General features: G+C 41.3%; 1 protein-coding gene across 1 annotated transcript in view; it reads right to left on the minus strand.

Moving 5' to 3' along the window:
• Positions 1-5,810: 5,810 nt before the first annotated feature.
• ROR1 (receptor tyrosine kinase like orphan receptor 1) overlaps positions 5,811-15,326 on the minus strand; it is a 150,683-nt gene continuing 141,167 nt past the window's right edge. The window contains exons 8-9 of the mRNA XM_084290795.1: positions 12,691-12,902; positions 5,811-8,758 (exon numbers count right to left, since the gene is read on the minus strand). Of these exons, the coding sequence (XP_084146921.1) occupies positions 7,334-8,758; positions 12,691-12,902 (1,637 nt within the window). The 3' untranslated portion in view covers positions 5,811-7,333. The remainder of the gene's footprint in view (positions 8,759-12,690; positions 12,903-15,326) is intronic.

A 15,326-nucleotide genomic window follows, 5' to 3' on the forward strand; every position in this document is an offset into this window, starting at 1 on the left:
CCGCCCTGTTTCCTTGTGACCGCACCCTGCAGGGTCTCTGTCTCCCAGGCGGGTCATTCCTGCTCCTATCCCCTGTTGTGGAGGCACCTCAACCTTCATCTCCTGTCCCCCCTTGTCTGCCACGCTGGGGCAGTCGTGGCCCTGCAGCTCTCCACAGCCAGCTCTACCTCGTCTTCTCCACATGCCCGTCTCCCTCGCTGCCTCCTCGCACCCAGCTCCTACCTCAGCTCTTACCACCTCGATCTGTCATCCCCATCCTCTCCGTGCCCTCAGGTGCCCATTTCTTTGCCCAGACTTTGCCCAGTTTTCCCCATGTGATGCCATAGCAGAGGGACTCTCGCTCTTTTGCAGTTCCTTATGTTCACACACACCATTATCAGAGCTTGATGAAGATATATATGAATTTACATCTTCATCAATAAGGCAAATTAAGCACGCTGCAGACTGCACGGGCTCTCCAGGTCCAGGCATGCCCAAAAGCAGATACTCAAACAGAGCTTGCTGCATGAAGGGCACATTATGGCTCCTGTTAGGAAGCCAGAATGAGCACTTGTCCTTTCCTGTCTATTTTGCCCTTAAAATAGGAAGATTTCTACGTGTGTGAAAGCAGGTGATCTCACGTCAGAGGATCTTTTTTCCAAACATGGGCTATTCTGCTCATGGTCCCCAGCACTCTGGCAGCCTGGCTCCTCATTTGGCTGATTCATCCCACAGCTGCACCAAGAGCCAGCATCCAGACCCGAGGAACCTGGCACCGCTCCTGCTGTAGGGACACATAAATTAAAGATTGCACCATAAAGGCAGCATTTTCTGCCTTCTTCAGCTCTGGATCTACCCAAGTACACACGCCTGTGTTTACACTGACGGTGACTGGAAATAAATGTTATCCTGGTTCCTGTTAGTTACTGTTTCAAAATGTTGTTGGATTTTTTTATTATTATTTTTTAACTATGGAAATAAGTACCAAAAACATTTGAGTGTGTATGGATATGTGTACCCACGTATACAAACAAACACGTGCACATTGTACTCCAAGCACCAGCTGTGGCTTAAAAATGTATGTGCTTCTTATAAATCTAATAGATATTTCTGTTTTGTTTTAAATTCCTTCACCGACTGGAAAAAAATAACCCAACTTCTTCATACTGGCTGCAGGTTGCAGCATTGGAGAACATTCCTCTGTACCTCAAGGTCAAAGCTCATTAACCGACAGCTGTGATTTCCCTCTTCAGGATCAGCTAAACCACGCGTTTTAGGGTACAAATCAGAAAATTAGGGCAGTACCAGGTTGCCAGTTTGAATAGTTAAGACATTCCAAAATGTGTTGCACTGTTAAATGGAAAATAAAGGACACCACAGATGCTTCTAATAATTCCAGTTTCAAGTCAGTTTTCCCTCCTTTGTCTTGAAGAGCTTTTGATGTGTAGTCACAATATTGTCTCTCTCTCTCTGTTTTTAATAATTTTATATTACCTCAGCAATATAACTGTCCTGAAATATACTGAACTTTAATCTTTGAGAGATCAAACAGGAAGAAATATGATGGGATAGAGAGTGACTGACTTGGGGGCAATATTCTCTCCTCCTATAAAAGAAAGCCCACAGCAAGATAAAAATTGCTTCTCAGATTCCACAAACATCACATCTTTAAGAGAGGCTTTCAGGCCCACAGAGAGAGGCCCACAGACTTGGGGCCACAAAAAAAAACATAGCCATTGAAGATGCAGCCAAAAGAAAGCATGCTCTCCCAGAACTCGAGGATGTGGTTTGTGTGACTACATGCTTTAAGATTGGTCCCAGCATCCTCAGACCTCCTCGGTTTAGCATTGCTCTGCAAGGCGAACAGCTGAGAATCGTTTGGCTGCTATCGTTCCACTGGAATAAATGCTGTGTCTCAAGCAAAAGAAATATCTGGGACAAAGGTATGAGTTTACATACCGCAAAGACATTGTGATGTCTGGGGAGGGGAATGTAAGACAGCATCAGTACACAGAGATGATGGGGCATAAAGGAGGTGCTCCGAGGTGCTGTTTCAAAACACAGCTAGTGCTTCCTCACCGAAAGACGTTTGTTCTCCATTAGCTCAACCCAGACAGAAGCCCTGCTTCCTTGGTTTTCTGCTGAGGTTCTCCAGCAAAACCAGAGATGGTGAAATTCAGCTTTGGATGCCTTGTCACTCCATTCCCTAACCACACAATGATGATTAATTCATATTCAAAAAATACACTGGTTAAAAAATTTTGAAATACAGTAAAGATGTTTTTTTTTCTTTAAAAAAAAAAAAAAAGACTATTTTTGGTTTATTGTAGCATCTTGGAACTAAAGCCAATTTAAACTTTTTTGAACAAATGTGTTAATGTCTCTTCTGGCTGGCTTGGGAACCTGCTTAATGGCAAACTGTGCATGCATCAAAACTGTTTACAAACTTGTGCTGCAAGATTGAATTTCTCACAGGTACAGCCTGAAGCTCCAGGGCTTCATCAAGTTCATTAAAATTCCTAAGGACTCTCTAGATGGTAAAAAGACTGATTCAGACACCACTAAGCTCAACGCAAAGACTCCCAGGGTTGGTGTTTTATGTCAAGCCATATGGAACAAGAAGCTTTTTATTCCACAAGTGGCATTCCTATGACATTACCATCTTTGTCACAGATAGGAGGCTCTGTCTCATTACCTGCAGCTCTCTCACCTTCATGAATGTCTAATTAATCTGTATAATTTACAAACAGTTATTCTATCATATGTCTGCATGCGGATGATACAGTCATAGCTACCTTAGTGTACGTAATATCCAGTGTGACAGAGTGCAAGGGCAGAGGGTGGCTAGGCCTCCATCCTCTTCCCACCAGCACTACCTGGTGTCGCCTGAGAGCCACCTTGAGCAGCTTGGCCAAACGGTATGAAACAACAGAAGGTTGGTATGGTCAAATGCCTCCATTTTGTGACGAGGCAATAACAGTGGTCAGGTGTACTGAAAAGAGTGAATCCTGCCCACGAGCCAAATGCTGTCTGATAAATACCCTAACTAGATCCAACAGATACTGAAGGCACTCATTTCATAGTCAGGTCCGTAGGGAACAGCATGTGTTTGTACTTGAGATACTTCTTGTACTGCCTGCCGTACTGTCAGGAGTGTTTTGAGTTAGGTGGACACTTAAAAGTTCTCCTGGTGAATGTAGGTTACAGAACAATATGGGAACAACAAGCAAATGTAACAGGGTATTTCCAGGCCTGCAACTTTCTTGGCTACCCTTATTCATGCAAAGCAAATAATAGATTCCTTTTTGACAATTTCTCATGCTCTGGATAAACATGTACTGCTATTGCTGAGTTTTCCAGCTCCAATTTCCACACAAGTGCTTCTCTGCTTTACCTTCTGCTTTCAATCCAGAGAATGCAGAAACCCACTGTAATCACTCCTTTGTGGGACCAAAGGATACAAATCTTCACTTCAGTCTCTGTATTTTGGTCTTTAAACCAGCAAATATTTATTCTCTTTTAATGAAATATAAGCTTACCTGGAGAGGATGAGATTGTCCAGATTGGAGGCTTACTAATCAGTGTTTATTCAGAGTTTTACTTCCAAATCTCTAGAGCTTCTCAGTCCGTTATTACATTTCCAACAGCCTTGGCTGTCCGTCTCTTTGAAGGAACAAGGTAAGATGATTCTTGCATTTAGCATGAGGAATCTGGAAAATTCCCTCTTATTTCGTTTGCCATGAAAATACCTTTTATCTGTATATCTGCATTCCCACCTGAGGAGTAATTCTTTCATTTCTGGCAACATCTCTTTTCCACGTTATCTAATTGGTTTTTAGAAGACTTATTTTTCCCCTCTAATCTCCCCCTGATGAATTCCTGCCTCTCTGCTTCAGCATTTGTTCCCTAAGCATCGTTTTTGAGCCAAGACTGTGATTTCAGCCTCACGGTTCACAAACTTCACCCACTGAGAGAGGGAGAGAGAGAAGGGCAGGAAGAGGTCTTCCTAAGAGTTTTCAGGTGTATTGTTCAGTGCTGCTTTCCATCTCCTAACCACGAGTCTATTTAACCTTAAGGATCCAGCTTGCTTTGAAACAAAGGGAAATAAATAAACAAACTAAACTGATCTGTGAGTGAGCTTGCACGAAAGCTCCTTTTTCAACATAGAACCACAAGGTGTGTGAGGGACCACATTAAGTATTAGTCTTGGGTTAGTGCTGTCCTATCCTGATGACTAAAGTTAAGTGTGCAGATTTGCAGCTACAGTTAATGTACATAAGACAGCAATCCCATGGCAGTACGTACAGTATTGATGTGAGCGTGGTTTGACTTAAGTTTCATGCTTGTCATCACAGAATTTAATTTAAATATGGCATTATGTCTCATATGTTCAAATTTGTTCTGATGGGACATACATCACTTGCTATTCCAACTGGCTTGTGAGCTGGTTCCACTGCTGTCTCTTCCAGCCTGACGAAGCAACGAGGGCCTCTTGAAGATATGTTCATTTTCTTCATACATTCATTGAGTGAAGGCTGTTGCTTGACAGTGCTGAGCAAATATTTTGAGACCACTGATCATGGTATCTCTGTATCTTTTTAAACTGTGTTTTTCCATATACTGTGCATTATCCATGGTGCAAAGATTCTTTTTTTCTCTATTGACTTCATTCACAGCATGTTCTTTAATGAAGATTTTCCAACAGCTGCCTACCCTAAAGACCACAAATCTGTTTGGCTGCATATAGCTTCTTCTTTTTTTTTTTTTTTTTTTCCTGAAATTAATTAGTTATGAAGTGGCAGACTAACTCTCATTGGTGAAATTTCAAGCTCTTAATGGTATTGGGTAAGAAACGTCATAATATGACGCTGGTGAAAAAAAATGGCTTCTTCCTTCTCTGTGTGTTTGGTGCCTAGGATGCACAAGAATTGTCTGCACTGATGCAACCACTCAAGCAAGTATGCAGGAGTCCATACAGGAAACAATGGTTCAAGAATGACAATACAGTGACTGTCTACTGAACAAGACACCAAGTGAGTGCTACAAAACTGTGTGTGTAAATGAGTGTGAAAGCAATTCCCTAGCCACTAGTTACTTAACAGCTGCAGCTCAGAGAGAAAACATCTCATCCAGACCTGTAAAACATCTCTGCTCAAAACTAAGTTTTTAGCATCTGAAAGTCTGGTAACCTGATGCAGATATAAAAGTTAGTAAGATGTAATTATTGTCTGAATCTTCAGAATTGAGTTCTACCTAACATGTAACATATTTTCACAACAGATCTAACTTTGATCCACATGGAAGGTGACATCTTTGATGCTTAAAGTATCTCAGAAGTCACAAAAGCCCTTGCTGTTTAATTACTGATTGTTCTTAACCTGTAACTAGTTTCAAGCTTATGCAATGGAGACATTTGGACTCTGGCTGCCGCTGCAATACAACACAACACAACAGCTCACAGGCACCAGGACGTAAAACCTAAGCAAGGAGCTGAAAGGGCAGTGCTCGGTACTGAGCTAAACTGCACCTACGAGAGCACAGCAAAGAGAGCAAAAACTTCTTCTGGGTGCTCTGCAAATACGTGCACAATCAAGTGTTCAGCTAAGCCTGAGTAACCTGTCTGCAACTATTATTTTCAAAACTCTTATGTCTTCTTCAAGGGAGCCTCTCAGCAGACTCCCTACCAGAGCTAGGTGAGCAGATATTAGCTCTCTGTTAAATACTAAGTTTTTCAAATATCTTTTGCCAAGATGGAGGAAATACTGATGTATTTACATTAAAACAATGTTTTAATAAACAGCAGCATAAAATAATCAGTGTTTAATATCTCTGGCATGTGAAATACAAAAATGCACATATCTTAATTATAAAATAGCCTTTGTAATTACATTTTCATGCTTGCCTAATTGAAATGCCCATAATTAATAAAACAATCATCAAGTAATACAGTGATTAAATGCATGCAGTGAAAATAAAGAAAAATATTTGTATAAGGTAGTGGCTGAATATCACCATAATATATTTCAAGAACATCTACATCAGGTTAAAAATAAAAAGAAACAGACCAAGATATAAAATGCAGAGATGTATTTTCACTTCTGCTGTACAAAACACCATCACACTTTTGTGCAAAAGATAAAAATAAAGTCATATTATACAACATTGTCAACTGAGCAAAAGATTGTTTTCATTGTGTACAATAAAAAATACTATTCAGTACAAAAGAGAGTGTGAAAAACCATAATGTACACAGCACTTTTGTAACTCATTAAAGTGGTTTCAAATGAATAATCTAGATTGCTTATACCTGAATGAACTTTAGTAATTACACAAGTGATATTTCTAGGATGAAAATTAACACTAATTCACATTATTAGAATTGATAGACTAAATTGCTATCAATGGATTTGCTGCCTGATGGAATGTGAGTTTCCCTTCTTTGGGGTTACTGGAGTCATAATCACTGAAATTACGTATCGATCTGAAACAATAAATATTCCTGGGAAAACTGATTGTCATATATAAAATTGTGGTTTGGAGCCTTTCCATTAAACAGTTGCATAGCAACAAAAGGATATAAAATTTCCACTTTAACTACGTATAAAAATTATGAAATGTTATCTTTGAATAAGTTGATCCAGGTTCTGAAATTAAAATACTTTAATTTCATTTCCTTTAAGGCAATTTCTTACAACTCCAGCCATCTTTAGCAGCCAATATCGGATGATTTTTGTAGACTGCAAGTCGGTAACTCAAACTATTGTGCTGTCATATAAAAAGACTTTTTTGGTCTGAATCTGAACTCAGACTCCCAACTTAACAAAAGACCAAAATCCTACCTGAAGTAAATTATTCAGCTCTCAGATCACATACTTGAAACATAATCCTTGACTGCAAAATTTACAAATATTTTAACTAGCTATTGGAACTGAAATTGCACACCCAGTAAATCGCCGAATATTTGCATCTCCTAAAAAAGAGACAAATATTAAAATATGTTTTCAGTATAAAAAAGTTTCTGTGATTTAAACCACATCAGATGCTTAAGAAAGCTGTGAAAAAGCATATGATAAAATGTTTTTATTCTAAAAAATCTCCCCCTCCCCTTTTTGAGTTGTCGGTGGCACTTAACGAAACAATGAGTCCATTCACAAAGCTGGGTATTCATACCACAATGATCTTTGTCTGGTTGAGTCTGCCCATCCTGTTAAGCAGTTAAACTTCACAGAAGATACTTGCTGCAATGTCTGTTAAACAACCAGGAGAATCTTTAATAAAATATTTGAATATAAATCTTTTCTACGACATTCTAGTTTGTATTGTAAATAGTTATATTTACAAAGGCCTCGCTTATTTACAATTCAGCTGAAATCATAGATTCGTTAGGTCCATGGATGCTGGAGTCTCCTAAAAGGGAAGACTGCTTAGAGTCTATTTTGTACGGTTTTTGAGTTTTGTTTCCAAAAACTGTTATACCGATCCCTCCCGGATGACTAGGAATTGACATATGAGATAGCAAAGGGATATTTGCTTCCTGGTTGGATCCTGAAGACGGCAAACTAGTGACGTGACCTGTGCTGGTCGACCCGCTGGCACTGCTGGGAGAGCGACTCTTTGGAGGAGGGCAGTGCTGGATCACCCGGGGTGGACCTTGCGGCTGATAGTGGGCAGCTGGGAAAGCAGCATATCCTGGTGGAATCGGGTACCCATTGATCGGAATATATCGTTGGTTTTGAGGTATTGGTGGTCCTATGAACCCGGCAATTTGGCCTTGTGGTATACCTTGGGCTGGAAACATGTAGTTAGGGTACCTAGGATTACTTAGGTTACTCACTGGACTTGCACTGAGGGAAGTTGTTTGCGTGGTGGCGTTCCCACCTGAGGGGGTGGTAGAACTAGTGTGACTTGAAAGGCCCTCCCAGGAGCGCAGCCTGGCATGGATTTCTTTAAATCGTGGCCTCCGAGATGGCAGATCATGCCAGCACTCTGTCATCAGGCTATACATTCTAGGAGGACAGTCTTCAGAGCACGGCAGCAGTTGTCTTTTCCTGATCATCTCGATGACTTCTTGATTACTAAATCCATAATACGGTTGAAGTCCAAAGCTGAATATCTCCCATAAAACGACTCCAAATGACCAAATATCTGAATCAGAAGAGAATTTGCCGTACATAATGGCCTCTGGTGGCATCCAGCGAATTGGCAAGAGAGATTTGTTTTGAACTCTGTAATAATCTGCCGAGTAGATTTCTCTTGAGAGTCCAAGGTCAGAAATTTTCACATGAAGTTGTTCTCCAATTAAAATGTTCCGAGTAGCAAGATCTTTATGGACAAAAAAATGACTTGATAAGTACTCCATCCCTGCTGCAATCTGGACTGCAATATGTAGGAAATCCCCGTGGTCCAGGCTGGATTTTACTGTCCCGTCCTCGTCACTGCTACACCCAACATCTGAATGTGGCGATCGCATGATGAGGAACTCGTGCAGGTCTCCTTGGTTCATGTACTCGAAGAGCATGCAGACAGGTTGTTCCTGGGTCACAACACCTAAGAGGCAAACAATGTTAGGGTGATGGAGCTCGGCCATGAGAGATGCTTCTTGCTGGAACTCTGCCCACTGCTGGGGGTTGTTAAAGTCTTTTAGGGTCTTGATAGCAACAAGTTGAGCATGATCCATGCCTGGAAGGTAGAGATGTCCCTTGTAGATTTTGCCAAAAGCACATTCACCAAGTTCTTCCATGAAGCGCACAGCGGAAAGAGGCAACTCCTTAGCCTTACTCTGGGAAAGAAATGACAGTAAAAAGGTGTTAGAAAAACAGAGCTGAACATGTGTTTTTAAATAAAATATCTTTTCACACAGGAAGTCTGAAAGCCGTGCAAACCTATACGAGAGCTCCTGGGGCTGCACACCCACGTGGCAGGGAACCTGTGAGAGACAGGCACTAACGCAGCAGCCCCAGTTCAGTATCCTAACACCAGTATCCCAACATCTGCACAGTTCAGGGCTGAAAAACGCTTAATCTTACTCTGTACTCTGCTCCAAAACTAAATTTAGAATTACTTTTTACCCTCTGCACAAGATCAGATAAAAGTAGTATGTGTTAGATATAAATATACGCAGGAACCATCAGCATTTCAGCAAAAGCATTTATATACTTGGGCTTGGGCATTTATATACTTGAAACTGAATCTGACTGATTTCAGGAATTGAGTCAATTCACATACTTTAAGTTAAGTGCATGCTGAAGTGCTTTCTGGGCCCGCGCCTGAAGTTTTAGCAGAAACCCTTTTTTTCTTTTAAAGCTATGTTCTTGTAGCCAATTCTTCCTTGACTTTGCTATTAACCCTTCAGTGTACAATAAAGACTCTTTCTGTTCACACTTGACTGAATGTTCAATCTCAAACATGCTGGACAGAGTCAGCTGGAAAAATGAGATACTGGTTGAAGAAGAAAGGCTAAATTTTTTAAAACTCTGTTGCTCTTCACTCTTAGACCATAAAGAACTTGCACTGACATTCAGACACCAACTTCCACACTTGCTGTTAACACCTACACACAAAGCCAGTCATTTAGGATCTTCCATATAGCCATGGGTAGTAATTTAAGACTAATGAGTTCGGGACCTACATTTCATAAAACAGTGTAAACATTAGCATTTGCCTTCCTGAAATATAGCTGCAGCTTTACAGCGACAATAGAGGAAAGCTGACGTATTAGAAAAATCATTAAAAAGTGGCATTTTAGAAGAAATGAATTCTAATTATATTGACCACTTTCAATTTTTAGACAAATACTGCATAAATAATAATAATCATCATCATCATAAAGCCATTTAAGCAGGCAGCCAGTAGACTGTACGGTGATGGCAGGAAATTAGCTATATTGTTGAGGAACAGATGGTTTATATTATACAAATCCTTTAGGCTAAAACTTGTTTAGGTCTGGCATATTGTAAATTATATTTTAGTAATGAAAGTGAAATGACCTCTGTCTGACCTCAGGCAGGGTTTGTCTGTTTGAACCAACATAGTGGAAAACTATGAAAGAAAATGAAGTCATAAAGTTTTGGCAGGAAGGGCTCATTTCAAGTTAAGCGGTTATAAATCTGCTTAGTTTTTGTTTGACAAGTATTTGTCATACATCGGTGTACAAAATGTAAAGAAGTGTAAAATACATATGAGGCAGCACGCCAAAGTAAACCGAGTACAAAGGAAGAGCAGAAAGAGCGAAGCCCACCGCCTCTATCTCTTTATCGGCTCCTTCCATTAGGTGAATGACAGGACAAGCTCGGTTTATTATATTTTTTGAGGGCAATTAAAATCCCTTAAAACTGAAACAGGCTCTTGGATGAAATGCTAACATTTTTATTTGTACGAGCAAACACACATCTACCTCACTTGGAGCTTAAAGCTTTAAGAGTGTTTTTACCCGAAGTTGACATTAATACTGGATACCGTATTTAAAAATAGGATTCTACTTCCTTTCTTTTCAAATTTTGTTTGAAAAGCAATCAAAACATTTGAAACAGGGCGGGTTGGGTTCCCAGTAGGAAAATAGAGAATTAGCATAAATAAAACAGAAAGCTTTTTGCAGCATATGACTTTAAACATCAAAAGAAAACAGTCTGGTCTATATTTGCAAAACACTTTTGAGTAAGTTGCTTCCCTATGTGGTGTGCATAAGGCATCAGTGTGTCGGCAGCCTAGGTGGAAATCGTGACCTGGTTAAAATGATGCTGACATTCCCTTTATCTCCTGTTCAGCTGTGAATTTATCAGACTACCTTAGAAGGGGAACCAAGAAGCAAGTCCAAATTTATCAAAATATTCTATGGTGGTTGGACGCAAGATGTATTTTGACACTTACCAAATTAAATGGTTCTGGTACTATTACCTACATTCTGTTATTAAGCACATGTTTTGTTTTTAAGCATGTATTAAGCATTTTCAGCTGCTCTAAGCTGTACATGGAAGCTGAAATTAAGAACATCAAAGGGAAAACCAAGATAAAGTCACTGGGTTCGTGTGTGTCTTGGGGCTGAGGAGGTAGAATACACCAACGGACCAAGCTCTCTGTCTACCCCAACCCCACAGAGCAGTCCTGCAGTCCCAATGTCCTCAACTGTTTAAAACAAAGAGTTTAGCAATATGCTATATAAAAACATCTCTGCATGCACTTTGTATTACTAAAGGGCAAAATCAGCACCGTGTTCTCCAGCAGAGCCACGCTGTGGGTTTACTTTTATCATTGACTTAAAAGAGTCTTCTACACTTTCAGTGAGTGGGTGGTGAGCTGGAATTTTCCTCTGCAACAACCTTCTGTGTTTATCCTGACTGCTCTGAGCCTGCAACTCTACAGACACGGGGCAGCACCCCCAAAAAAGCACCTCGTGCTGGGTGGCACAGCTCCATCCATCCCCTACCCCTTGTACCACATTCCCTGCACCTTGTGGGATGCAGTGACTGAAGTAATTTTCCCTGGCCTGCCACAATTAACTCCTTACAATCTAATTCTATAAATCTGACTTTTAAGAGCAAGCAGTGGTGGCAGCCCATAGCTCCTTTATAGAACTTAAGAAGTAAACCACTCCTGAACTTATACAGAGATGGAGAACACAGTTTCCGAACTACAAGTACAACCTTTCCTAATGCCTAGTAGCAACCTCCACACTGTAGAAAGAACACCTACAACAGCAATACTTGAAAAAAAAAACAACAGCAAAGTTTGAAGAATCAGTGCTTAGAGTTCACATGGCTGAAGTGCCAATAAAAATCAAATTTAGTTAATTTTACTATGTCATTTTCCCACAAAAATAACATCTTGCCCAAAGGCACGTCTGACTGTTTCAGATCCCACACTTCACTGTGTTTCTATTCTAGTTACTTGTACATGTTGATTTTCACTCTGAAATGCTTCAAAAAAAAGAACAATCTCCACCAAGTTGTTGAAGAATTGGCATTGTGTGCAAAACAAGACAATTAAATAATCTTTCCAGGGCATTATTCTGCCTGTAGGTGGCAGAAGGCATTTACAGCCCTGCAGTGGGTGATAGCTACAGGTTTGCAAATTGGCTGCCCAGCCCATAAGCAAGAAGCTCATGGTTAATCATGCTTCAATCTGAAATGATTTTAAAAACGCTTCATGAACCGGGGACTAGACTAAAGCAAAACAACACCAGCAATGAGAGCAGCTCTGCACCAGCTGTGCTGGCCAGCTAGAGGTAGATCCTTGGGCTGTGTTGTGCTAATTTCTCTTTTAACTGAGAAATCAGGTAAGCCTGAAATGGGCTGAAAAAACAAGGAACAAATCTTTCCAAAGTGATTTCAGCTGAGTGAAGGTGGTGCATGATTATAGCAGATCCAGGAAAAAACTCTCTTGAGAAAATGCTGAATCATATCTATACTACTTTCTGACTTAAAAAAAGGCTTCCAAATGAGATAAGTAATCTAGAGGTACTTCAGGAATGGGCTGCCTTTTTTACCACTAAAAGTTCCAGCTTCTACATATGCAGACACATGGACAAGTAGGAATTAGGCCCAGCATGACACTTGCTGTGCTGCTGACAAGAAAAGTCCTCCCAAGAAAAAAAGGCACCAGCAGAAACCTCAAGTTGGAAATCAGCTTAACATTTCAGCGCTCAATCAATAAAGGATTTCACTCCCTGCCCTTAGAGGCAGCAAACATGGAAGCAGAAATGAGCTGCAGGCTTACCTTTGGTTTATAGGCATTGAGCATTGACATCTCCACGTTTTGTCCTCTTACATGTTTAGGCTGTCTTTGAACTGGAGGGGAGGATGACTTCTGGTTGTTGCGACAGATACAGATGAAGAAGAAGAGCAAGGCTATGGCCAGGGGAATAGTGACACTCGGCACCAGGATATATAGGATTTCCATTTTATTCTTTTCCTTGGAATCCTTAGAATCTGGTTCAAGGGAAAAAAAAACAATGAGTGAAGTATCCATGCAGTTAAATACACCCCTGGGTCAACTAGAAGTATTAAGAGGAATAAAGCATCCAGGTAACACTACTGCAAGCCACCTTCTTGAATAATAACAGAGAAATTCATTTTGTTGAGTACTGTTTCTGTAGGAACACAGAATGGAAGATACACCAACAAGGCCAGGAACAATTTCACTGCAGCGTGTCAGTTCAAACCTACTTATGGTTATGAAATAGCTGGATACCACTACGTGGCTATTGCTTGGGGGAAATGAAGTAATGGTCTAATAGAGGTCCACAGGAAAAATAATTTCTAGAATATCTTATGGAAGAAAGACCCCCCTGGGATTGTGGGCAGCTGTTAAAAGGGACAGTTTCACCCCCTCATTTATCTCCAGCTTCATATTCTCAACAGCTAGCACTTCTCAAAGGATGCTGCAGGGACAGCTGAAAGAAAAGCTACATCGTGGATAAAACCTGTAAAAAACAAGGATCTGGAAGAGGTTGGGATGCCAGTTTATTTTACAGAGTGCCAACACTAGCTGCAGTATTTGCTCCCTCTGCATACAGCTTTCTTCACAGCTAGGGAGTGAGTGAAGTTTTAGAAGTATGAAACCCTCTTCCACCACTGCCCAGCAAGGACATCCGACACTCAGCCCTCTCCAGCTATCTGTGGGTTCACAGAGCTTGTTGCTTAGGGGAAAGGTGTGGTAGGGGAGAGGCTTTGGGAAGGAGATAACACCCTTGCATTCATGCAGCACCTGCCTGTGTTGACAAAGATGCTGTCCAAGCACACAGCTCTGAGCACGAGGCCACTGAAGCTTGTTTGCTCTGGTATTCCCCAGCAGCATCCAAAAACTGAGGGTGTAATTACACTCGGGTTAACACACCCACTGCAGGGCACCCCAGGAACTTTGAAGATCACCTGGAGCTGCGGGACTGGCTGCTGCTGCCCACTTGTTTTGAGAGAGGTGCTGGAAATCTGCAGCAAAATCAGGCTGGGCAGATTCTGGCAGGACGGGGACTGTTTTGTTCTTCACGCAGGGTCATTCCAGTTTGTTTGTCTGTGTTTTCCAAGCTGCATTTGTAGAAATGCTTAATGGCCCACACAGATATCCTTCATGCACTTCATTATACATACACACAGTCTGAAGCTTGGTTTGGCTCAAATGGTGATAGAGGCAAAGTTCAAATGTTTCTGGAAATCACTTTATGCAGCCCCTCTCTACTGACAGGCTCACCCCATCCTCCTGCTCCCCCACGGGCTCCTTTTTGACCCTTCTTTTTAAACTAAGTTGTGCCATCTGTTTTTCAATTGCGAGGGGAGGCGTGCTCTCACCCCATCTGTATTGAACAGCCAGCTCTACCCAGCAGCCTGCACAGATCCCTGTGCCACAAGCAGGTGAGAGGCTCTCTTGTCCCCAGGGGAGTAAAGACCAAGTCATCCCTTCTACCTTCCCCACTCCACTGTCATCAGCAGTGTCTTAAACAAGTTGCCATCCTCTAGCACAGACAGGCAGTGCCTTTCCCTCTCCCTCAAAACCTTATTATATTTGTCTTTGCCAAGCCTCACTCTTGACTTGCTCCATGTTTCAAATCTTCCTATATTCAAGTTGACAAACTTTTATGACACCAATCTCTTACAGATTGTGAGACAACGGAAGGATACAGTTGAAGAAAGGAAAAGAAAGCAGCAGCATGAGGCAGACGGAGACCTGGGCACTAGTTCATCACCTGAGCTATTCCAGTCAAAGGAAATTATTGTTCTTATTAAGTAGCAGCCCTTGCCATGAAGCCTCATTAGGTTAATAGGTTTCTTGGGAGCCACCCCAATTAAATTCATTTCCCATCTAGGCATGTCCTGGTGAGGCCGAATGCACAATACTTATTAAACTGTGCCTGAAATGGCTCTTTCAGCCAGTGCAAAACCAGCAGAATGCAAGTCCCATGTGGTATTTGGGTTTTAATATGCAGATTGGCATTTAACAATTAAATTAGTGCTCACCTGATATAGTTCTATTTGTCTGTATTTAAAATAACAATCCCATATAATTCGGCTGTACAGCGAGTACCATGTAAGGCAATGGTGAGAAGTAATTAAAACCCTTGTTAGGAATTCCTCAAGCCAGCCAGCCTATCTCATTTATTATCTAGTAAAACGTTCAAATCAGAGACTTTTGCAACACGGCCAAAAGCGTTCCGCTTCCAGCTATCCCAGATCAAAAGACCAAAACAGTCCCGGGATCTCAGAGCCCATCCAGAGCAGCCCTTGGAAGCAGCTCCCCCTCCTCAGCTCTCAACTACCCAATTATCCCGATGCCCTGTGGGAAACAAAACGGAGAAAACACGAACTGCACATGGCTGAAAGGTCACAGACTGACAGTGCCATGGCATGCCGTGAGCTCAG

The sequence above is a fragment of the Netta rufina genome (assembly GCF_964035555.1).
Source record: "Netta rufina genome assembly, chromosome: 8".
Taxonomy (NCBI): Eukaryota; Metazoa; Chordata; class Aves; order Anseriformes; family Anatidae; genus Netta; species Netta rufina.